At 45.0% G+C, this 24,611-nt stretch overlaps 1 protein-coding gene across 9 annotated transcripts in view; it reads right to left on the reverse strand.

Annotated features, from left to right (window-relative positions):
• The window catches only part of EPB41L4B (erythrocyte membrane protein band 4.1 like 4B), a 136,958-nt gene that overhangs the window by 51,575 nt on the left and 60,772 nt on the right, over window positions 1–24,611 (reverse strand). For 8 of the 9 annotated variants that reach the window (XM_081526219.1, XM_081526187.1, XM_081526207.1 and 5 more), the window contains exons 12-15: window positions 22,999–23,108; window positions 20,729–20,759; window positions 17,522–17,555; window positions 13,589–13,653 (exon numbers count right to left, since the gene is read on the reverse strand). In XM_081526219.1, coding sequence (XP_081382345.1) covers window positions 13,589–13,653; window positions 17,522–17,555; window positions 20,729–20,759; window positions 22,999–23,108 — 240 coding nt within the window. Of the gene's footprint in view, window positions 1–11,396; window positions 11,763–13,588; window positions 13,654–17,521; window positions 17,556–20,728; window positions 20,760–22,998; window positions 23,109–24,611 lie in introns of those variants that run through there. The other variant, XM_081526261.1, reaches the window with a different exon arrangement.

A 24,611-nucleotide genomic window follows, 5' to 3' on the forward strand; every position in this document is an offset into this window, starting at 1 on the left:
GGTAGCCTATCCTTTCTCCAGGGGATCTTCCTGTCCCAGGAATCGAACCGGGGTCTCCTGCATTGCAGGCAGATTCTTTACCAGCTGAGCTAGCAGGGAAGCCGCTCCCCCAACCCCCCGGCCCACCCAGTGTGCTATACAACAACACAGTTTCTATGGGTGCCAAGGACAAAAAAAAGGCTGGGAAGCATCATTACTGGTCCATAATTCAGTCCATTAGCCTGGAATCGTGGCTCTTGATTGTGACTCTCTTAGCAGAATCCACTCAAGTACCATGCCATCACAGCAGATGGTGTCAGCCAGAATCCTGCCTCCTGACTGTGCATTAATCATGCTCTCTAAATACCCTTGGGGGAGAGGCGGGGAAGTGCTCACCTTCTGAATGCCCTGCACTGTGCCATCTATTAATTTACTTAATCTTTCAACATTTGAATAAGGAACAATTATTACTATCGTTATTTTACAGATTAGGAAGCAGGACCAGAGAGACTAATTAACTCTCCCAAAGAGACACAGCTAGTAAATGGCAGAGCTGGGACCTGAACCCAGACAACGACTATAGAGCCCTGTGCTCGCTTCAGTGCTAGGAGACTGTGGGTCCATGGGGATGATGAAAGCTGCAGTACTGTGACATTAAAAGGATGCTAACTGGCACTTAGCTTTGGTTGTTCTGCCCTTTAGCTGTGACCTTAGGTTACTCATTTCACCTCTCTGAGCCCTAGACGCTGCATTTTTGGACAAAGATTTATTAACCATTTATATGTTAGGAACTCAGTTTAATGAAATGATTTGATCTCTGCCACGTCTGGCTGAGAGATAGGAGAAGGTGCATTTACCCATCATAGTTTCCAGGACACCTGTCACTTATTTCCATTTTAATTTAGCAGAAACTAAACAGAGTAGGCATTACACCAACACACCGCTACGAGCTCTTCTTGATTTAGTGCAAGCATACCATTTGGTGGTAAGAGTATAATTGAAAACCATACCTTTCTTGTAATGGGTTTCAGAAGGAAACTGTACCTACATCTTAGAAATGTGACACATTACAAATGTTAGGTCTATTAATTAGGGATGACTTCCCACAGTAACTTAGTGGTTATATTTTTTTAAAAAGTGACCAGAGAGAAACAATGCCACTACCTCATTTTTCTCTTGTCTGAAAAGGTCAAAATCACTTTTTTTTTTTTGCATGGTTTAATCTTTTATATGAACTAATTGGCAGGAAAAAATTTTCCCCAATTTGTAAATATTTCTTTTAAGACATTTTCCAGCCAATCAAATTGGAACTGTCTAATTAGTGTTAACACAGGTGATATCTGAATCCACAGTAGACTGAGCGCTCTTGTTGATTAAATGCATGTGTGTTCAGTTGCTCGGTTGTGTCCAACTCTTTGTGGCCCCATGGACCGCAGGGCACCAGACTCCTCTGGCCATGGGATTTCCCAGGCAAGAACAGTGGGGTGGGTTGCCATTTCCTCTGCCACGGGACCCTCCCAACCCAGGGAGCGAACCCACGCCTTCCGCATCGCAGGCTCATTCTCTACTGCTGAGCCACCAAAGAAGCCCAGTTTATTAGATGCCTGGTGCCAAAGATGGTGTCTTTCTCAAAAGCAATTCCCAGTACCTATACAGTACCTGGGACACGGAGGCAGCAGACTAAATATCTGTTGGATGAATGGTATAGTGCATTAAAACTGGACTCTCCCTAGGTAACTTATCAAGTGTCCATTCATAACAGCTTCATTCACTCTAGTCACGAATTCCCCGGTTGTCCCTAATGTTACATCATGATCTCAGCAAAACTGCAGAGAAAAACGTTACACATCTTAAGGAATGATGAGGTTTGTTTGGTGGTAACTAGGTCTCTGTCCCATGTAAGCTACAGCAGGATATGTTTCCATCTGTCAGTCTGGAATTTTCCTTTGGTGACTCTGCTATCCATTGGTTTCAATGAATCACTGTAAGCAGGTAAGCAAGTCGAACATCTGCCAGAAAATCCATTTTATCTTGATGTCATGCTTGCTCAGTTTTAGGAAGCCTTAATCTAATTGCCTGTGTGGGAGGCTGTGAGGAAGGGCTCTATAACTTTGTGGGGAGATCTAGGACTTTAGCAGTTCCAGATGAATTTCAGGATCTGGGTCCAAAGAATAAATATTTCATGAGTTCACTTTTGCACAGAAGCTCATGACTAAGAGCATATTCAACCTCTTTCCTGCCTGAAGAAAAAAATACTGACATAATTATTGTTGTTTTCCTTTAGAGTGTTCACTTTTAATAAATCCAACAGTGCCTTCCCTCCTTGGTTTCTTACAGATTCTCTTTTTGCCTCTCATGTCTGCATTTCAGTGCCTACTCTTAGCCTTAAAAGAAGATTCTTCTTTTTTCCCCCCTTCTTTCTTTAGGTACATATGTATGTGCTCAGTTGTTTAGTTGTGTCCAACTCTTTGTGGCCCCAGGCTCCTCTGTCCATGGACTTTTCCAGGCAACTATACTGGAGTGGGGTGCCATTTCCTACTCTAGGAGATCTTCCCAACCTAGGAATTGAACCAGAGTCTCTTGCATCTCCTGCACTGGTAGGAGGATTCTTTACCACTAGAGCCACCTGGGAAGCCCTTCTTCAGGCAGGGAACAGCATTAACAGACTTGCCCCCAGCCACTGCTTCAAATGCATCCCCAACAGCATCACACGAGAGCCCTTCAGGAACAGTTAAGACAAAATAATTGTTGCCATGAAAGCACAACTGCTAGGGTATAAATTAATGTCTAAAGAGCCCGTTCTTGAACTTATGGTTGCTGGGAGGAAGGATGGGGTTCCAGAAGGGATAGTTAAGGAGTTTGGGATGGAGATGTACACACTACTATATTTAAAATGGATAACCAACAAGGACCTATTATATAGCACATGCAACTGCTCAATGTTACATGGCAGCTTGGATGGGAGGAGAGTTTGGGGAAGAATGGATTAGTGCCTTTGCTGTTCACCTACCTGAAACTGTCACAATACTATTAATCAGTTATACCCCAATATGCAATAAAAAGTTTTTTTGTTTTTTTTTTTTTAAGGAGAGTCTGTTCTTTATCAGCCCCTGCACTCTGAAAGAGCTACGGCAGATTCAGGCATGAGCTGCAAGGGTTATTTTTCTATTCAGCAGACACCATCCAATACACCCAAATGAATGAAATTATTCATTCCAGAAAGAAGTTCAGGTTAGATGAATAAAATGCACACTCTGTTCAGGGCCAGTTTTAGACACTCTAATTGCACAAGACCTAGTGTGAGCGGGAGCTGAACGCTGGGTACGAGGTTCTGAGGGGATACAGAAGGGGATTCATTTATTTTGGTTTTCATTCGTTCTTAAAAAAACCTCAAATGGTCTTCTCTCTGTCCTTCAATTCTTGGAGGTTAACCTGTGAAGCCATATACTGGGCCAAATTTGAAGGGCTTTCAAAATTGCGTTTAATATAGTCACAGCATCCCTACCCAGCCATGAATGCAGCTGGTGGAGTTGTCAGCATAGCAACACCTTTTTGCTTTTGAGGTCTCAGCTGTAGAAAGAGGATGTGTAAACCATTCACTATTCAGTAGGGGATGATGAAGGAGGTTTCTGCAGGTTTCTTCTGACATGAGCCTACGGGGATGTTCCTGTAATTATTCTAGCTCTTTTTAGTGGATTGCCTAGGCTATAGCAGTTTTGGTATTTTAAATTCTGCAGTCTTCCCTCCAGTAAAACCACTAGCTAGTCTTGGAATGTGGCTGTGATTTCAGATTGCATGGATTAGAATTTTAATTGTAATTAAATGTAAATCCATCCTTCCCTGATCAAATGCACCAGGGAAATTCACAATGTCTGAGTGGAAAGTTCTTAACTCCCAAACAGGAAAGGGAATGTGGATATCAGAAATCAATTCCTTTATTCTGGATATATTTAGGCTGCCCCTCTTCCTTTTTCAAATCTCCGGGGCATGAGGTATGGTGCTGATTGTTACTTCTTGAAAAATGCTTTTACAGACTATCTGGTAAAGATCAACTCTTCTCAGCCTTTCCTGTCTTCACTATTAAAAAGGCTAAGATGACGGGTTTTAGTTCATCCATCTGATCTTTACTAAAGAGTAGGGTAGGACCCCAGATTAAGGGCTCCAGATGTTTTCACAGTAAACAAGGAACAAATGGCATTCAAAATGAGGAAAAGCTATGCAACTTAACCTCTAGAGGAACACAACTGAAACAGAAATTCTGATTTTTAGACTAATCAGACTAATGAGGTTTTAAAAAGTTAGCAAAAGCTAGGAGCATGCTTCCTATGGGATCACAGAGGCCCTGTCCGATTGCTATTGTGTGTGCAGAGGGGAGAGGTGTAATCAGATAGAACATCTCTGGAAGGATACTTTATTAGGCAATATCCAAATTAAATGCGCACATGCCTTTTGGCCCAGCATCTCTACTTTAAGGAATTTATTCTTCAGATGGATTTGCTCAAGTGCACAAAGCATACAAGGGTGGCAGCGAAGTTGTCATTTCAGAGATTCAAGGCAGCCTCAAAGTCTATCAATACTGATTAGCTAAATAAATATGTACTTGTTTATACACAGAATAGCTCTAGATTGATAAGAAAAGCTGACAGTAGTTGCCTCTGGGGAGAACTAGGGACTAAAAGGGTGGAAAGGAAAAGTAACTCTTACGGATATTTTTGAATTTTTACCACTCTCTGTATTACTTGCTAAAAAAAGTTGAAAAGCACAGCAGTTCCCTTTATTACTAACTTTCTACTTTGTCTCCAAATAGTTAAAAGCGTCCTCTGCTTTGTGGAAGGTGAAATCCCAGGTTGGGACAGGTTGGGAACTGAATGGAAACTCTGTTTCAATTCTCTCAACTTCTGAGTCCAAAATGTCCCAGCAGAATGGATTCTCCACCAATTGCTTTTCACCAATTCTTCAGACCCAGCCTTGCAGACTGGAAAGCATTGCCCACATTTCCCCTGAACATCTCCTTTCCCATATTCTCAGGCAGAAATATCATTTCTATTTCCTTTTATCCCCTCTCAAAAGATCCCCATGCTGTTTCTGCTCTTCGCTTGTTAGAGTTTCAGAGCCATGTCTTTACCTATTGTGCGAACCTTCTTCCATCTGCTCTTTCCTTTGGAACCAAGCACCCCTTTCTGTGGCTAAACTTAGACCATATATCTCAACCTATCAACCTAGGAGATACAGCATTCCTTCAGCTAGACTTTCAGTCTCCTTGTCCTACTTCTTACCCCATGGACGGCTAAGGCCTTAAATCTCAAACTGCTACAAATTGCTACCAGATAGCATCAAACATAGGAGAAGGCGATGGCAGCCCACTCCAGTACTCTTGCCTGGAAAATCCCATGGACGGAGGAGGCTGGTAGGCTGCAGTCCATGGGGTCGCGAAGAGTCGGACGCGACTGAAGCGACTTAGCAGCAGCATCAAACATACCAGCTAGCATCAAACAAAGTGTCTTACACACATAGTGCCATTTAATTCTCGTAATGGGGAGATACTGTTCAATTCCATTTTGGGATGAGGAAAATGAGGCATAGAGAAGATCTGAAACTGGCGAAAGGACACGTGGCAGGTTAGGGGGCAAAGATGAGTCCACATTTCACCCAGCCTGAGACTGCAGGACTCTTGCCCCAACAAAACCACCACTCCACATCGGATGGTGCAGTCTTTCTCTCATCAGCCTGCAACATCCCGCCATTTTACTTGTGCAAACTTCCACGTGTTACCCCACCACAGGCTCTAATCTTGACACGGGTCCTCAGACCAGGGGTGTGCAGTGCCCTCTCCTTCCCAAGTGGTTGGAATTCACTAGGCTCCTGCTTCAGCAGGAGGGCCCAACAATGACCTAAGTCTTGGCTTGATAGATTTGGGGGGAGGAAGGTCATGATGAAATAAAAGCCATATAAAGAATCACTAGAATTCTCACATTCTTCTGCTTCACACTGAGCTCAAGGAAATGCAAAACTATGCCAAGAGGTAAGATGAAGCTGCTACTTATGATGCATCCATTCATTTACTTCTGAACATTATGCTTCTTAAAAAAAAAGTCGGCCTCTAATTAGTTAAAATTGAGACACTAAAACAAAGGCAAACAAAACCAGATAAGAAGCTGCGCTTACCTGCGCACCTCAGATTCTCCTGGAGTGGCCATTAAAAGGATGGTTCTTAGGCCTCTCCCCAACCACCTAGAGCCTCATCATCTCTATTTTTAACACACTGTTCAAGCAATTATTTGGCTTCCTAATTTTTTTTTTTGGGGGGGGGGCAGGGCTTTCTATAGAATTGTTGAGAATTTCTTTAGTGGAGTCTTAGCTGAATGTCAATTTCACCTCTATTTCACCTTTTATATACTCTTGGGATATCTTAAAATGCAATGCCTTTCTATAAAAGGACAATATGAGGCATCTTTGTGGTGATGGAAATGTTCTGCATCTTGACTGTATCAATGTCAATATCCAGGTATGATACTGTACTACAGTTTTGCAGGAGGTTACCACTGGAGGAAACTGGTAAAGGATAAATTGGATTGATATTATTTTACAACTGCATGTGTATACAATCATCTCAAAAATAAAAATTTACTTTAAAAAATGAAAAAGAAATGTGCCACCTTTCATGTGCACGGAGGGGACTTTCCTTCATTTAGCTGCATTTGCTTTTCCTCTATCTCTGCCCTCCTTATATCTTGCCTAGGAATTTGCCTCTGGTAGCAAAATGCTGCAAGCAGATCATCCTAGGCCTATTTAGGGTATTTATCTGGTACTTTGGGAAGATTCAGTCAGGCAGGGAATTGACTTACAGCCAAGTTTAGGGAATACTGATCAAAAGGGATCGATATGGCTGCTCAGGGAGCTCTTTGATGAGATCGGATCTTAAAAGACTAGTTAAAAGCTAGAGAGTCAAGGGCAACAAGAAGGATCTATCATTAGTTGAGTTCAGAGCAGGACCCAGGAGGCTAGAGTCACTGACCTGGAAGGATGGTGGGATATTAACAGGCAGGAAAAACAAAGGACTCATGCACTGTCCTTATTCCTTTATCTTTGTTGTTAAAGAGAACCACTTTCAGTGGAAGTGATAGACTAAGAGATGAAACAGGCAAGCAGGTTTTGAAGGGCAAGGTAATTACCTCTCATGATTTCAAGACTTTCAGTCGACATGAATTACATCAATCTGATGACACTGTCAATTCACTGTTGCATCTTCTGAGCGATCACAGAAAAACAATGGGTGATATTTACAAGGCCAGTAAGTAAACGAGTTTCAAAAATGCAAAAAGCTAATCCCTTTAGTTTATGGAATACTGAGTATGGTTTTGTCGGGAGATAATATTCCAGGAGAAATGACTAATTTGTGAGCTCTCGGGAAGTTAGAAGGGGATCATCTCAAATGAGTGATTCAATATGAAAATAACTCTCAATCTCTGCTCCTTTGAAAAGGGTCCTGTTGGTGCATGGACAGGGTGACTAGGCTGCAAGAGGAAGGGTGGGGGAATGGACAAGGTATAGAGGAGGGTTATTAGCCTCACTGGTGATCGTGATGAACAAGGTTACAGACAACCGGTGTGGAGGAGGGACAGACAGACACTACACTGCTGGTGGTGGGGGGTGACATCCTAGTACTTCTGGATTTCGGTGTAGTGACTCTTCAACATCATCTAATAAGTCTCCTGTAGATGTGGATCGACAGGGTCTCAAGTGGTGGAATAAGTAGCAGTGAAAGGCCTTAAAGTACAGATGTACAGACTTTGGGGTCAGAATTGAGTGACCACCTCTCAGCTGTGTGACCATGGGCCAGCTGCTTGGTTAGACTTAAGCCTGAGCTTCCCCACGTGAGAAAGAGAGTATCACAGAGCAGTCAGGAAGATCACATGACCTGACATATGCAGAGTTTGAAGCACACATCTGGCTACTAGCCCCTGTACGTTTCTGTGGATCAATGTCCACCTACTAGAGTTTCCAATATCACACAGCTAGACCGTCCTCTGTCCCGCTCAACATTATAGCAATGCCTCAAATGAGAATACCACAGCCACACTGAATAATATTCACAGGAGGCAGATGAATCCAGAAGGCACGTGGTGGTCAAAGTCCTGTTCAAAAGACGATGCTCCCAGCCAGATACGGTTGTTCAGACTTTTTCAGACCAGCTCAGAAGTGATGTATTCCTGCCTGTCATCTGGTGAGATGTTTCCTTTAGAATGAATGCAAAATAATTCATCTCCTGAACAGACATTCATTGAGCACTTGCTATTCATCAGGATTGGGGATCAAAGGAGAGTGTGACACAAAGCTTAGACCTGAGGAATGTACCACCTCCAAGATGAGATGAATAAGACGGAGTTTTAGCATAAAATAGTGAGTATATCATTGATGTACACGGAGCAGGGGGGAAGTAGTGGAATAGAGCACAGCGACTACCTCAATTGCAGAGCTGGGTGGGGGCAGTCCGAGTCCCTGGGAGAAGACAGCAATCATGAGCAGAGGCTTAAGGGATGAGCAGGAGTTGGGCAAAGAGGATGGGAGTGACAGCATTCTCAGCAGAAGGAACAGTATTTGCAAAGGCACAGATGGGAGTAACAGCAGGGTATGGTGAATGCCAGGAACTGCAAGCAGTTTGGTGTTGTAGGAGTTTAAACAGGAGGGTGAGAAATGGGGGGAAATACCCTAGTTGGAGCAACAGGACAGGAACAGATAGCAGGGGAATTCCAGAGAAGGCCCTGGACTTTGTCCTATGGGTGATGGAGAACCCTGGCAGATACCAAGCCTTGCAAGGATGCAATCAGATGGCGTTTTAGAAAGATCACTCCAGTGGTTGTGAGGAGGACGAGTTTGTCAGGTGACAGGAGTCAGGGAGATCAGGAAAAGGGCACCTCTCAGCCAGAAAGAAGATGCTGCTACAGATCACTGTTGATAGAGAGGAAATGTGGATTGACAGACAGATACTAAGAAGGCAAGCTGAACAGACCTGGGGACTGCTGGATACACTAGGCAAAAGGGAGAAGAGTTGTATATGACATAAATTCTTACCCTGGGTAGGAAGAAGAGAATCCAGGTGAAGTTACTTCTTTTTTCCAGTAAAAAAGGATGACTTTAATTTTGACATGTGATATTTGACGTGTACAAGGATACACAGGTTGAAACACCAGTATAAAAACTCACAAAGAGTTCTCTGCATCACAGAGAATAGCTTCAGAGTCAATAGCACTTATAAAATCTTGACAAGATGAGAAGAGCAGGTAGACTGATAAGTGAGAAAAGCAGTGGGCAGAGGAAGAACCCCTGGAAAACACCAATTTTCACAGAAGACAGGCACAGAGGCTGTTACAAAGAAGAAAAAGTACAAGGGCTAGAGTCAGAAATCCCAGAAATCAAGGGACTAGCTTCAAGAAGCTGTGAATGAGTGATTACCATTGTCAGATGCAGTAGAGAAAGGTCTGCGAAGTTGAAGGATAAAAAGCACACACTTCCTTTAACAATTAGAGGTCATGTGTATGTACACCAGTTAGACCTCTTGGTTGCAGACAACGGAATCCACTCAAGTTACTTTAGGCAGAAAGGTATTTATTAGAGATTATTAGATAAGCGTACAAAATCTCCAGGAGGTCACAGACACAGGGGTGGAGGTCTCTGCCAGGATGAGCAGCTGCCAAGGCAAATACCCACCCTCACCTTAGGACCGTTACAGTGGAAACCCCCTGCCGCCTGGGACCAGGTCATAGAAACTTTCACCAGAGCTGCCCTGGGTGAAGAAATTCGTCTGCTACTGTGCCTACAAGTAGTGCCCCTCTTCCTAAGAGCAGCCTCATTCTAGGATGAGCTTGCTCCACACCACCTAACTGAATGTTCATCTTCAGACTTCCAAAGTCCCATCACCTACTTCATCCACAAATGATACCTCTGTGCAGTGTAAAATGAAGATGGTGTTCCCTCCCCCTCAAAAAAAAGCAAGAATAGTCTTTATTCCTCGGAAACACAATTGGAAAACTGTATCAATAAAATCAAAAGATTCAGAACACAATTACTTGTATGCAGCACAAACACTGAGGATCAAAATGTCTGCTACAAGGAACTACACCTGTAAACAAGTATCTCAGGGAGAGTTTATAGATGATCGACTTGACTAGGCAGGGTGTGCAGTTGATTCTCTCCTTCTGGATAGACTGTTGCAGCAACCCCTCCAAAAAAGGTCAGATTTCGACAATCAACTATGTCAAAGGATGGCAACACATTTTTTTTTTAAAGGCTTAAGAGGGCCAAATTATCATCACACATATGAAAATGGCACAAGAATTGATTTCACAAAAATACTAAGGAAAGTATCTCGAGCCTACCCATCAAGAGGGAAAAAAATGTCTTACTTGGGAGCTTGAAATGGGGGAAAATAACTATTTTGGTACAAGTTCTATTCTAAAAGACAACATACTGATTTCTGGTTCTACAAAAAGACTGTAGCGACACCCTCCTGTCCTCTTGCCCAGATGCTTTGGCACCATGTCATTGAAATTTTATATGTTTTAATTTGAGCCATAAATGAGTCTAAGATGCATGTTGCCATATTTATTTTAGCTTTTGGCCATGCCTCGAGGCATGCAAGATCTTAGTTCCTCACCCAGGGATCGAACCCATGCCCCCTGCAATGGAAGCGTGGCGTCTTAACTGCTGAACTGCAGTTAAGAGAAGTCCCTGTAGGTTGCTTCTTAAAACAAGGAAGTCTAGGATAAAAACCAACCCTCAAACTCTGCATATTCTGACAGTGAGTATGCATAATTATGTCTTCTGAAATCATGCAAGTTAGCAGCACCGATCATTAAGACATTAAAAAATTATTCTTCTACTTGAGCAGCAACTTCTGTAAAGACAAATGCTATGCGATTTATGATTAATAAAACTGCTAAAATTCAAAGTGGCTAAACTGCTTTAAGATAGGAAATTCAAAATCTCCCTGTATTTATATAACCTCTAACACGTTACATACTTTATTTAGCTTCTGAAAGAGGTAATCCTCTGTTAGAGAAAGTCTGAATGTTATGTGTTCAGTCTAAACATATTAAATGTTGATAAATCACAGAATTTTAGAGCTAGAGAAGACCTTGTGATCATTTAGTCCAACCTGCTCTTTTTGGGCAAGGGAAACGAGGCCAACAAAGGGAAAATGGTTTGTCTAAGATCACACAGTGACACAGGCTGGACCCCAGTGACCCCAATCCCCACCACGGTACTACATAATACTCTCTCTACAGAGTGATCTTCCCAAGTTTTCCTGGGTTTATTTGGTCCCATTCATTAAATAACAAAGAAACATCAGGTACACAGCAATACAATAAACATAGACTTACACTCCAATTTTAAAATCAGAATATCAAAACAATTCCTGAGCCTTTAACTACCTTCATTTTATTGAGAATGCAGTCCACAGTGAGTTATGACTACCTATCGTGGTTACTTGCAAATATTTACACGGACACTGAAAACACCATTCAGAACTATTCCTTGGAGACATTTCTATAAACACGTCCATGTGATGCCAAGACACTTTCCATGGGATGGAATGAAACTATGATGGTGAATGGAAGTGAGATGCTTCAGTCTCTCAAAGTGCAGTCATGAGTTTATCTCGACACATCATACTTTGCTTTCCTCCTAAGTTCTTCTGGTTCTGGTCGTGGACATAATCGAAATGGCTGTCATCTCCACTGGCCGACGCTTTCCAATGAGGCCTGTCATCCTGAAAGGATGGCCTGTTTTGTTTGCAGAGGGAGCAGTTAGTGGGGGGTATGGAAGACAATCAGAGAATTGAGTGAAACAAGACAAGCGCACAGGAAATGGGCAGGGGAAACCATGAACTACATGATGCAGATGGCTTTCACAAGAAACGAACAGATTTTCTACTTTCAAGTGCTTTAAAAATTCAGATGCTCTGGTCCTCTATCAACTTCCAAGTTGAGAACAGCTCTGCCTGTGGCTCAGTCATCATCCCTCCAAGGGTGTCTAAGGATCTAGTCAGTCTGGGAAAAGCTAGGTGATGGTGAAAAAGGTTCCTTTTCTATGGGAATTCTCAGAGCTGTTGCCATGGGAACATACATCATGAATGCCTTTTTCAGCCTTTTCTAAAAGTGCTGGACCAAATAATTCTCTTTTCATGGAGAGTCTGATAAAATACAATATGCTGGGTCCCCATCCCTAGAGATTCTGATGCTGGAGGTCTGGGGTGGGGCTGGGACTCTGCATGATCAAGTTCCCAGGTGACACAGATGCTGACAGGCATCAGGGCCACCTGTGAGCAGCACTGGTCCAGCCTTCCTAGCATTCCCAGCGAAGACTGCCTCACAAGGAAACCAACATGACCAAACAGGCGAAAATCAGTGTTATGTTTTATAAGCATGAGGTTATATTAAAAAGCACTTATATGAATTTCTTCCATGCCTCATGTCTGGAAAAGAAATGGCCTGTGCAATACAGAAACTTTTAGAGGTATTAGTTCACTAGTTTAACTTGCTTTTCAATGTTACATGGACATCGAGTGCGTATGATCAAACTGCACTGTTGTCCTACAGGATCCGCAACAGACTGGATAAGAAAGATCAAGAACTAATTGCTCTCCTTGGCCTTGTTCTAAATGGATGTATTCCCATCACTCCATTCATCATACTCTCTCTCAAGGAACCAGGCTCGCAATCTCACTAAGAAATAACTTTATACAAACTGAATTCGCCAACTATGTTTCTGAAAGAGCTTCATACATAAACACCAATTAAGACTGATCTGAAATTCAAATCTTAAAAGGAACGTTTGCCTTTACGAAGCCGGCATTAAAAAAAAAATCCCAAGCTTAATCATAAATGCAACAAGGTAAGTGCCAGTTTACCTGGGAAGGACCATGGTAGGTTAGGACACAGGTGGGTAAACACCGCCCTCAGCCTAAACCCCACTGTCTGTTTTCATAAATAAGCTTTCCGGGAACACAGACAGGCCCATTCACTTCTGTATCATTTGTGGCTGCTTTCAAGCTATTCAATACAATAGCAGGGTTGAGTAGTTGTGACAGAGACCACAAAGCTGAAAATACTGACTATCTGGACCTTTACAGAAAAGTTTACTGACCCCAAGGTTTAGAAAAAAATTCATCATCACAGAAAACAACCCTCCACTCCATCCTTGGGGGAAAAAAATCCTTTCAAAGAAGCCCCACAACAAAAATCCCTGAGTTTTAATTGTATTTTTAGTAGATGAATTCTCAGGACAGAAAAATGTTACTTAAATTCTAAGCAACATTTCAAACATAAAACCAAACCCCAAATACCTGAGGTTAGACTGACTAAAACAAAACAAAACCAAAAATCCCCCTCCCAGTTCATTTTATTTCATCAAGCATAAGCTTTAGTAAATCCAGCCCCATCATTGGCTTCCTTTGCTTTGCAAATTACTCATCTCTTCCAGGACAAAACAACTCTTTTAACAGTGGTTTCTGATGCAGAATTTCAATTCACAACGAAGTAGAAAAGGAGAGCTTGGAGAAGAACAGCAGAAAGTAGAAAAGGACAGCTCCGGGAGCTCTGGTACCTACCTTATGTTTGGAGAGTGCGGATGCCACCGAGGTTGGCCGGGGTGGAGATTGGGATGATACTGAGGCTAGAAATAAAATACCAAATGGATTACTCGATGCCCTTTTGGTGTCAACGGTCTTCACTGGCTGAGGATGGAGAGGCTCTCACTGATGCCTGGAGAGGCAATTTCCCAGGATATCAAGTTTCCCCCATGACAAAGGCTGGGGGCTGCCCTCTAAGAAGAAAGGTAAAAGTATCTGCCTTGAAAGGGTGCCCCAGAGCACCCGGGGCCAGGCAGTATTCATCTCTCCCAAGGGAGCTGAAGGAAGGGGCCAGAGAAACGGGGAGAATGGGGGTAATTTATTCTTTAGAAACAATTTATGCCATTGCTGAAAAGGATGACAACGGTGTGTAAACAGTTACACTGCAAACAGGACTGGACAGGGAACGACGCCAAGGGAGCAGGACTGTGCGCGAACTCTTTCTCTCGCTTAAATACTTTTCTATCAGGTGATCCAAAAGTAAACATCCCCCGGAAACAAACAAAACCATAAACCATCTAGATCCTGATAAAACAGAAAGAGAGACGTAGTTTGCCCATTTTAACATGAAAAAAAAAAAGGATCCAGACGGGTGACTCACAAAAATGGCCAGGGGTCAAGACAAGGCAGGCTTGGGTGGGCGGCAGGCTGCCTGCAGCTCCACTTCTGGCCTGCAGGGGGCAGCAGCCATAGACCCTGCCAGAAGTCCGGGGGCTTCTCAAGCCTAAACTTTCTGTGGGGCAGATGAGGCCTTCCTGACATGTAATTCACTCCAGTCTGGCCATTATTATTCTTTTCATCATTTCTTTCCCTTCTTCTCCCTCCCTGATGTTTTTGTTAATAAGCAGAAGTCCATTTTCTATTATGGAAAATTCTCAGCCATTCTGTTTGTTCGGTGTTTCTGGACCTGGGACGCCCTCCTGGCCTACCATGTATTCCAGTGGCCTTTCTCCTTCAAAGATGTCGGTCAGCAAGACTGCAGCCACCAAAGGACATGCTACGGGCAAGTGGAATCCGGAGAAGAATCTCAGTAGCAGAGTCTGAAAGCTGACCAGGGCTTTAGAATCTCCTGGAAATCATCTCTGCACATGTCTCTCTTTTAGGGGCTGCCCCCAGAGAAGTGATAGATGACTTGCCCAAAGCTGAGCAGTTTCAGGCATTTCAATCACACCGCCAGGCTCCACCAACTGGGTCTTCAACAAAAGAGACTAAGCTAGACTAGAAATGGATCTTCTAACACCTCATCTTCAAACACAACCAAATCAGATGCACTGGAGAGAGGTGGTCACCTTATCCATAAAGCCCTGGAAGAAGGATATTCCAGAACCTTCCTTGTTCTCCTTCAGAAAATTATATACCCTCTAAAGCTGTCCACCTGATGCGAAGAGCTGACTCATTGGAAAAGACCCTGATGCTGGGAAAGATTGAAGGCAAGAGGAGAAGGGGACGACAGAGGATGAGATGGTTGGATGGCATCACAGACTCAACGGACATGAGTCTGAGTAAACTCCAGGAGTTGGTGATGGACAGGGAAGCCTGGATTGCTGTAGTCCATGGGGTTGCAAACAGTCGGACATGACTGAGTGACTGAACTGAACAGAAAGCTGTCAAGGAGCATTTTTTAAAGTTAATCCACACGGTTCTTAACCAAGGCAAGTTATGCCCCCCCGGGGACAACTGTAAGGAGGTATGTGCAGTTTTGCTTATCGTAACGACTGGAGGGTTACCTGTAACTCGTTGGCAGAGAAGAGGGAAGCTGAACCTCTTGTAAGTCTAATGACAGTCCCAAGCAGTGAAGAACTGTCCCTCCCCAAATGCCAAGAGCCCTCTCACTGAGAGCACGGCAATCCATTGTCTGCATTTGGCTCGGCTTGCTAAGCTCAGAGTAACATCAATGCTACAACACCATCTTCCTGGAAACCCTTCTCAGCACTCAGATGCTTATCGGGCCACTTCTCAGGATGTTCTCTGCCCACTCAATTTATTCCCAACACAGCACCTGTAAGGCTGGCAAGGGGAAAGGGCCAGTGGTTGCCAAAGATGTTAAGAGATGAATAACATCCAGGTAACGGTTTTCATGGATTTGATCTCAATGAACAATTGCCTCGATGTTCACTCGGAGGAGAGAATGCAGAGAAAGGGCACACCTGTGAGGCTGCCAGGGCAGAGGCAGTACTAAGTTGGGAATGCTGTGCTTTGCTTATTTTTATCTTTTTCTGCTTCAAGCACTAGTGACCCATCAACAACATTCTAGCCACTCACACCTGAAAGTCCCTCAAAAAAAAAAAAAAAAAATCTGTAACTAAGAAGAACCAAGAACCCAAAGAAGGCAAGGAGATCGGGAAACCTGACCTTTGCCCTACCAGACACAAAGCACGTTTTACACTTATTCACAACAACTCGGAAGTCACATCCAGATTCCACACACGAGGAATAAGATTTCATGTACAGAAGACAGTATCATAAAATTCTGAAACATAATTTGGAGGTCTCATGAAGATAATGTACACTGGGATCTCAGTCCCATCTAAGGAATTAATTAACCTACAGTAATGAAAGATCCAGAAAGACACTGATTAGAATAAGGCTCCAAAGTGAACTCATCATGGAGTATTTAATTACTTGTGACATTCAAAACCAGACTGGTGACAGGGCACAGAAACCCAGGAGAGGAGTGTCCCTTGGACATTCACACCCGCCCAGGACAAGAAAACTGGCCCCACGTTAGGGGGTCATCAGACATGGGTGCTGACTCTCAGCCCATGACAACCCAGGAATCCAGGAACACACCATCACCTCACGGTCCTTGCCTGGTCACTCATGAGAACCACCTTCAAGGCCCTGATGCTTGCCAATACCAGATCCTGCCTACCCTCGAGTTTCAGATTCAACAAGTCCAGGGTGAGCCCCAAGCACCAGTTATTTTTTTAAAGCTTGCCAGATAGTTTTAACGTGCAGCACGGCTGCACGATTTCCAATGAAGGGGCTCAGAGAAGGCTCTTTGAAGGTGATGGTTTCCCAGCAGATGAGCATAGGTAAAGGAACAGTGGGAAAAAATTATGGGGCAAAGATGATGTGATTCTCTAAGACCAGAACCCATGCTGTATCCCAAGGAACAGAGATAATACAGATACGAAAGTTAAGTTGGACCCAGGTTGTAGAAGGCTGAGAATAACCAGTGAGAGCTACCCATGGGCAGTGGCTGACGGGCAGGCACGGGGTTTGGGCCACCAGCCATGGAAACCCATCTTTGCTCCTTCTGCAGGTAACAGGCCTAGCATGGTGCTTATAAAGCAGGTTCTAGAAACTACCACTCCATGAATGGTAATGGATCCACCACCAATAGAAAGTGGTAGAGAAGACTAGCTGTTTTTATGGGGGGGGGGCTGTCCAATAGTCAAATGATTTGGGGAAACCCTAGATTTAAAAAAATATAAAACATGTATCTTCCTTGAAGGACTTCTTGGTACTTTTGACGCCCCAAAGGGCACTGGAAGATCCAAGAAGAGAATGAAGGATGAAGCATTTCCCAAACATGTGACCACATCCTTTCCTGGAGGCGCATCTCCAGGGATTTATGTTCCCTGGATCTAGAACACACCTGGACAACAACTGCCTCCTGAGAGGGCCCCCGAGAGGCTGTGTCTGACCACCCAGGAAGTTCGGACATATGTCCCTGATGCTTGCCAGTGGACAAGGTGAAGAAAAACAGGCAGCTCAGAAAACCAAGAGGAAGGAGGGGTTGGAGAGAAGGTTCTCCTCTTACCGTTTTCTCAAAAAAAAAAAAAAGAAAAAAACACATATTGCTGTTATTTCTTCAAAACCTGGTTACAAGCATAATGACTTCTCAGTGTGTAAAATTTAGACACTTTAAGAAATATGACATGAAAATCTTTAAAAGCAATAGCTCACCTGGTAATTATGGACTTCAGGATTTGTTTTAGAGCTAAAAAAAAGAAAAAGAAAAATTGTAATAGGCTGTAAAGCAGATTGATTACTGATTTATTTAACAGCTGTAAACTAATCTTAGGATGCTGGCTACTCCATTAGCAACTTTTACAAATCCTTTCATAACCAAATTTCTTTTTGGTTACTAGCAGTTTAACCGAGTACATAATTGGGGAAACTAAATAGCAGCTCTCATTAGTCACTTAGAGTTCACAAATTAAAAAAAAGCTCACAAATAAAAATATCTAGGTAAGATTCCAGAATCCTACTTGTGATGTTATATTTTGGTGGTAAAAAAGAAGTCCTTTCACAGTTGGGCAAACCAAGTAACTTTAGCTCCCGTTTCAGGTTGCCCTGGCATTGCTGGGTGGCCCAAGGTACCAGGCAGCTCCAGTGATGCTCAGGGCTTTCTCCAGCTGATGGAAGAGTCGCGGGTCCCTTCTGAGCATCCACCACCATGGGCCCCACTTCTCTCAACAAGGCAGCCATGATGTGGCCACCACTCTGGAAGGTTCGTTCCATATAAAGTTCTGTCTTGGGAACTTCACATCTTGTTATTTAATCCACACAGCAAGGCTATGAGGTGCATACATGTTACCACCTCGTTTTATAGATAAAGGAATGGTTGGCTAACAGAGGAGTTAAAACACTTGCTGGCTAGTCCACGGCACAGACATTTTTTGCATAATCTCTAGGTCTGTACCCTTTCTGCTAAGCCACCCTGGCTCTCTGAGAACCTGAGGAAAGGTTCCAGGCTCCTCATGCATGATCCTATGCTGATGGAATCTGAAGTCTAACTGCTCTGGTCAGAAGTATGTACAGAGACAGCTGGTGCAAAACACAATGCTTGGCCAGAGAAGCCACAAACCAACCCAAGCACAACCATCGGGCTATGCTGCTAGGGCGGCGCGTGCGAAATCAAAGCTTCTCCAGCAATGAGAAGGAAACCCATCATGGTTATGAGTCTTGCTTGAGGTCCAAATAGTCCTGGGTTCCAGCTGTCAGAGGGGGCAGTGCAGAGTGCCAGGCTCTGGGCCAGATTCACTCCCCGCTGCCCTTCCCCGGGAGGGCTAAGCGTCTGCAAGGGGCTGTACTCCTGGCATTACCTCGGCCCTCAGAGCACAATTGTATCCCCAGCTCCCACAGCGCTCCTCCCCACCCCAGGATCCCACAGGCTGTGAAGAGCAATTGAACAGCTGCGAACAGTGGTTATTAGCTCATTTGTTCCTAAAGGGTATATTTACTGGGGTTAGTTTTTTTTTTTTTAGCTTGTTGTAGTTCCCGATGTATATAATCTCTACTAGATGCTATGAGGAAAATGTAATTTTATTAGGGAAAAACAAACAAAACAGTCACTTCCTGAGCAAGCAAAGGAAAGAAACGTAAGTCATAAGCCCTTGAGAATAAAAAGCAAGACACACACTACCCACCACAGGGATCCTGGAAACACGGCAAGCTTGTGGGCCTAAACCTAACCCACGTGGGATCCCTGAGCTCTCCTCTTATTCTCGAAGTCCAAGCCTGGTGTGGAGCAGTTCAACAGGCCCCTCGGGGCCTTCGTGAGATGCTGGGAACTGAACCCAGACACAGGAGTCAGACACCCGACGCCCAGCCCATGAACGGCACTGCAGGCAGCGCATGCAATCAGAGATGCAAGACTGAGTTTCCAGCTGTGTTAACACAAGGGCCAGCTACTTCTCCAGAACCTTGGGGTCCCTGAGGTGTCTTGGGGCTGCCTGGGGGTGGGGTGAGGTGACAACCAGCAGGTGCCAGCCCTGCCCTCGGGTCCCAGCTCAGCAGCATCCAGAACATTGCCAACTAGTCTGTTCTCTGTCCCAGAAAACCTTCCACAGCAGGTTTCCCCTAGGGGGCCAAAGCCAGAGGCTAAAGAAGTTTGAAAAACACTTGATCGAGCCCAACCTCTTTGTTTTCAGATGAGGGAAAGGAATGCCCAGAGCTGGTTGGTGCACCACTGGGGCTGGGCAAGAGGCCTCCCAACATCTCATCACCAGCCCACCCCTCCGCACACTACAACAACTGCCCAGGGTGCACAGTGCCCCAAAGCTGTGCTGACCTCGAAGACCACCCTCTCCAGCAGCCTGAGCCTTATGCCTGGGATGGCCAGAGACTACCTAAACAGGACCACCAGTGGCTGGAGCTTGGACCCAGGGGCTGAAACAATTATAGTCTGGGGTTCCCTAGCATAATAGCTGTTCACCAAGATCAAAACTCACACAAGAAAGCAGTTGTTCCGGGGAGAGAAAGGTACATACCAGGTGGGACAGACCTGGGACCTAGACCCCCCCTGGGAGCTTTAAAACCACAGATGCCCGGGTCCCCACCCCCAGAGACTGATTTGATTAGCCTGGGGTGCGGCCTGGCTGAGGCTGCACAGCTCAGTTGGTGATTTCAATGTACAGGAAAGATGTAGGCCACCTGTGCGCTGGGTACAGGGTGGCAAACCACACCCCATGGGCCAAACCTGGCCCACCTGCTTTTGTGAGTAAAGTTAAAGTTTAATCGGAACACAGTCCCGGTCGTTCACTGACATACTGTCTGTGTTGCTTTCATGTTCTAAGGACGGAGCAGAGTGGTCCTGAGACAGACAGCAGGGCCCCCAACATCTAAAATATTTACTACCTGGCACTTTACAGAAAAAGTTTGCTGACACCTGTGCTAGAGTTTCAGTCTCATGACGAGTTCTCTTCCTGCAGGAATGTCACTGGGTGTCTGATAAACATCTTCCACGTGGTCTGACATAAAACCCACATGTCACTGAGTGAACCCAGCTTTTCTCTGGGAGCTTCGGCTTTTCCATAGCATGGCCCCTCTTTCCCACCACCGCCTGCAGAGCCGTTAGCACACCCTGTCCTACACATGCCGATCACCTTCGTCACCACTGTTACAATACCCAGAGCACGAAGCCACTCAAGCAAAGCAGCTGTGCTTTCCAAAGTCAACTATCTTGGAACGTTCTATTGTGTACGTGTTGAAAGCCAGGTGAACCATATAGCCTGGCAAGAGAAAAAGGGGGTGGGGGTGGGGACCATCAAGTGCCTCACTTCATTGTACTAAGGGTAGTGATTTAATTGTACTAAGGGTAAACGTCACCACTGCAAATAAATACAATAATTTACAGCAGAGCTGTCCCCAGACTCTGCAGACACTTACCAGAACTGAGCTGCTATCACTGGGTTACTTGCTTTAAAGGAAAAACAGAAAAATAAGACATTTTAGAGAGCTTGACCACTTTTTACCATTTGGATCACTTTTTACCAATGACTGGGGAAGAGACTTCCATGATCTCAGAGCAGGCCTGATCCCAAGAGGCAGACTCTTCATCCTGGTTACTTCTCCTTTCTGGAGGAAGCATAAATCACCTTCCTGCTGGGCCCCACCCTCCGATTCACTCTGAAAATGATCACTGAGCCAGTTCTCAGGACCAGGAGCCCAAGGACGCAGAGACGAGACAGTCCCTGCTCTCAAGGAGCTCCATCTATACAGATAGAGACTGCATCGGGAGATACTACAAGCTGAGCCTGTGCGGGGCAGCTCAGGGCAGACGCCTCCGACCCGGTCCGGGTGTGAGTCTGCAGAAGGACCATGGACAGAGGCAGACCTTGTGTATCTAGACTCCATTTTGGAGCACAGAGAATCGTTACATGTTTCCCAAAGAGGCCAGAACTCTGGCTGGAGAAAATGTCAGAAAAATAAAGGAGGAAAAGAGGTTGGAGACCAGGAAGGGAAGTGGAGGAGAAGCACAGAACCACGGAGTCAAGGCTCCTCCCCACTGCAGCAGCCACAGCCTTTGTGTCTGCACACCTCCAACGGCTGGGGACTCACTCTCTAAAGATGGCCGGCCACATCAGAAACTTCCTCCTTATACCAGGGTGTTTCTGGGCAACTTTGAACCAGTTGGCTACAAGCACAAGCACGGTGCTCACCAGGGAGGTGAACACAGCTCTTGGGACAGAGCGTGCTCTCATCTCTCTCCCCACCCCATCAGCCGTCACTCCCAGTTCCTGCAATCAATCACCCTTCACGGATCTGCCACCCTCCCTGGACACACCCCCACCCTCTCAACCTCTGGCCTTGCTTGAAAGTGAGGCCACATTCCCTGGGCTCTGGGCATTTTTCCCCCAGAGAAGCAGGGCTTTAGAGAGTTTCTGGTCGCCATACTACTGCACCATTGGTTAACAAAGGAAGGAAACAGCGGGGAACACAAGGTTAAAGGTTCTAGAATGGGAAAGCATAGGCGCCAGGTCCCACAAAGGCCAACCAAGTTCTGAGTTATACAAGAAAAACATATGGAATGGCCACTACACTGATATCCAACCAGGGAACAAGGGAGGGGTAGGGAGAATGCAAAGGTCCTGCTATAAAAGAACAAGCATCTGAGTGCTAAACTCGATGTCCTGAATGAAGGAGCAAGCAAGTGTGGACATGGGAGAGCTAGGCTTTGGGACTGTAAACAATCCTGGACTTCCCATCCACTGACTGCACCTGTGCTGGGTACTAGGGCCCAGACACATGCGCGGCCACAGTAGTAAATGACAGACCAAGGTCAGGGAAGGGAGGGGTAGGGCCCACATCCTGGGGTCTGGCTAAATTCAAGGGCAGGGAGTGTCTGAACTGACTGTGGGCCCTGAGTCCAGTATTTAAGAGTGCTGGTTCTCCTCTTACATAGTCAGAACTCTGGTTAGCACGAGACTGATGTCCCCACTTGAAACTGGAAGATGGAAGACAGGATTTCCCCAGTAGTCCAGTCGTTAAGAATCGGCCTGCCAATGCAGGGGACATGGGTTTGATCCCTGGTCTGGGAAGATCCCACATGCTACGGTGCAACTAAGTCTGTGTGCCACAACTACTGAAGCCCACGTGTCCCAGAGCCCTGCTTTACAAGAGCAATGAGAAGCCCATCCACCGCAACTACAACATAGCCCCCACTTGCTGTAACTAGAGAAAGCGCGAGCCCAGCAGGGAAGGCCCAGCACAGCCAAAAATAAATCACCAAAATAAATTTAAACTGAAAAAACAACCACCAAAAAACCCAAACAAAGAGAAAAATAAACTGGAATATGGAGGAGAGAAAGGGGCTGTTTTCCCCTCAGAGACACATTATCATCTTCCACAGGCAAGAAACAAGTTTACCTGTGACATCTCTGAGGTCCCGGGTCCAAAAGAAGCAAACAGGCACAAGAAAGGAAATACGGAAAAGGGAGAGAAGGAGATGAACACACCCAGTGGGAAAGACTAAAGACGGATGGATGGCGAGAGTAGCTTGACTCCCACCAAAAGAATCCCACTGGGGCTCTGTTGAAAGATTCACAGTGACAGAGAACAATAAACAGTTGCTCCAAAAGCTGCTTCACCAAACTCCTTGGGGCTTAACCAACTAAACCATGACATAAAATTCCAAAATAGCATGCAAATCGCACCACCTTTGAACGTCGAATGTCTTCGGGATGGATAGCGTTTACTAGGCTTCCTCTCGAAGGTGCTGGTTCTTCGTAACCTGGCGCCATGTGTCGCTTGATATTCCGTCCGCCCACTGGAAAGCAAACATTTCACGGCATGCTACCAAAATCGGAACGTCGGTACAGTGTATGTATTTGGAAGTGAATTTTTATTTTCAAGAGCTCCAGTGTAAATTTCAACTTATCTCAAACTCGTTTGGTAAAGACACACACTAAATTTAGCTTTCTGTTTGGAAATAAAATCGCCATTGCCAAATCCAGGCTGTATCCTATTTCTACCAAAGGACAAACCTGCAATTTAGGGACCAGCCACTTGACCACACAAACCAAGGAGGTCCAAGTATCTGGAACGTTTGTTTAAGAGAATACCGAATCACATATAAAATAACCTTTCATAAAACATAGTAGGTAGACGTTTAACTCTTTTAAAAGGCTGTTATCAATGACCACTTAAACTAAACCGTGGCTTTCCTTGCTATGCCCAGAAAACACTGCTGCTTTCAGTAAGGCTCTCAATCTCCCTGACGCCCAGCTGCAGCTTCCAGGCGGCAACGCTGTCTTTGTCTGATCTATCACTGCCTCATTCCAGCCACCCTCGGTTTACAATTTATCACCTGGAAGGAGGCACTTGCCACCTGCTCTAACTGCCTCCCAGGGGCAACCTCGTCTCCAAACTCCCTTCCATCTCATGCTTCTCTTTAAAGAGCACAAGGGAACCTGGGCTAAGCCAAGCCCCACGGGAGTGTCCTCCTGGGATGGAAGCCTGTCTGGGCAACTTCTACAGTCCCCTGCTCATTTCAGCAACAGCAGACTTCAGAACACCATGCAATGTCTCTGCCAGGCTTTGCGGTCATGACATCTCTGACCCTCCACAGGACCCGTGATTTGAGTCTTTCTCAGAAAGGACTTGGTCCCCCTACTCCTCTCTGTGGCATTTAAAAATACGTTCAAACAAAGTAATTCTTTAAACACAAGTGCACAGCCATTTCTGTGCACAGCCGAAGAATCTGAAATGAACAAATTCTCTGGCGTTTTAAATAGAGTTCAAGGACATGCCATGTGTGGGAACAGGTTATGAAACCATGTGAAGTTTCAGATCTTGTAATAGCAATTCCCAGATCTGTAAACACGCCTCAGAAATCAACCCTGGGAGTGTATTTAAAATGGACATTCTCAGGTTTTATTCATACAGGCACTTGTGTGCAGCCACAGACTCTAATTACAAAAGTCTTAGCTGGGGTCCTAAATCCTCATTTTTAACAAACATCCAGGGAGTCCTCGTGCACTTTAAGAGACATGGTCTTAGAATCATGAGTAAAAACATATCAGAATAAATTCTCTTTCTCCAGAGTCTTTTCAAATACTCCTGAGCCCGTCTGGATCATTCACACACACGGTGACATCCGCTCTTCTTCCTAACTGTCACCAAATACCTAGATGCTGGCATGTGACAGGCCATAGAGCAGTGGTTAAAATATAAGACAAAGGACCCTGACTGCCTGGGGTTGAGGCTCGGTGCTAGCACTGACTGACCGTGGCTTTGGGCAGACTATCTACATCCCTGGCACTAGTTCCCT

The sequence above is a fragment of the Giraffa tippelskirchi genome, chromosome 1 (assembly GCF_054371585.1).
Source record: "Giraffa tippelskirchi isolate mGirTip1 chromosome 1, T2T-mGirTip1v1.2.pri, whole genome shotgun sequence".
Classification (NCBI taxonomy): Eukaryota; Metazoa; Chordata; class Mammalia; order Artiodactyla; family Giraffidae; genus Giraffa; species Giraffa tippelskirchi.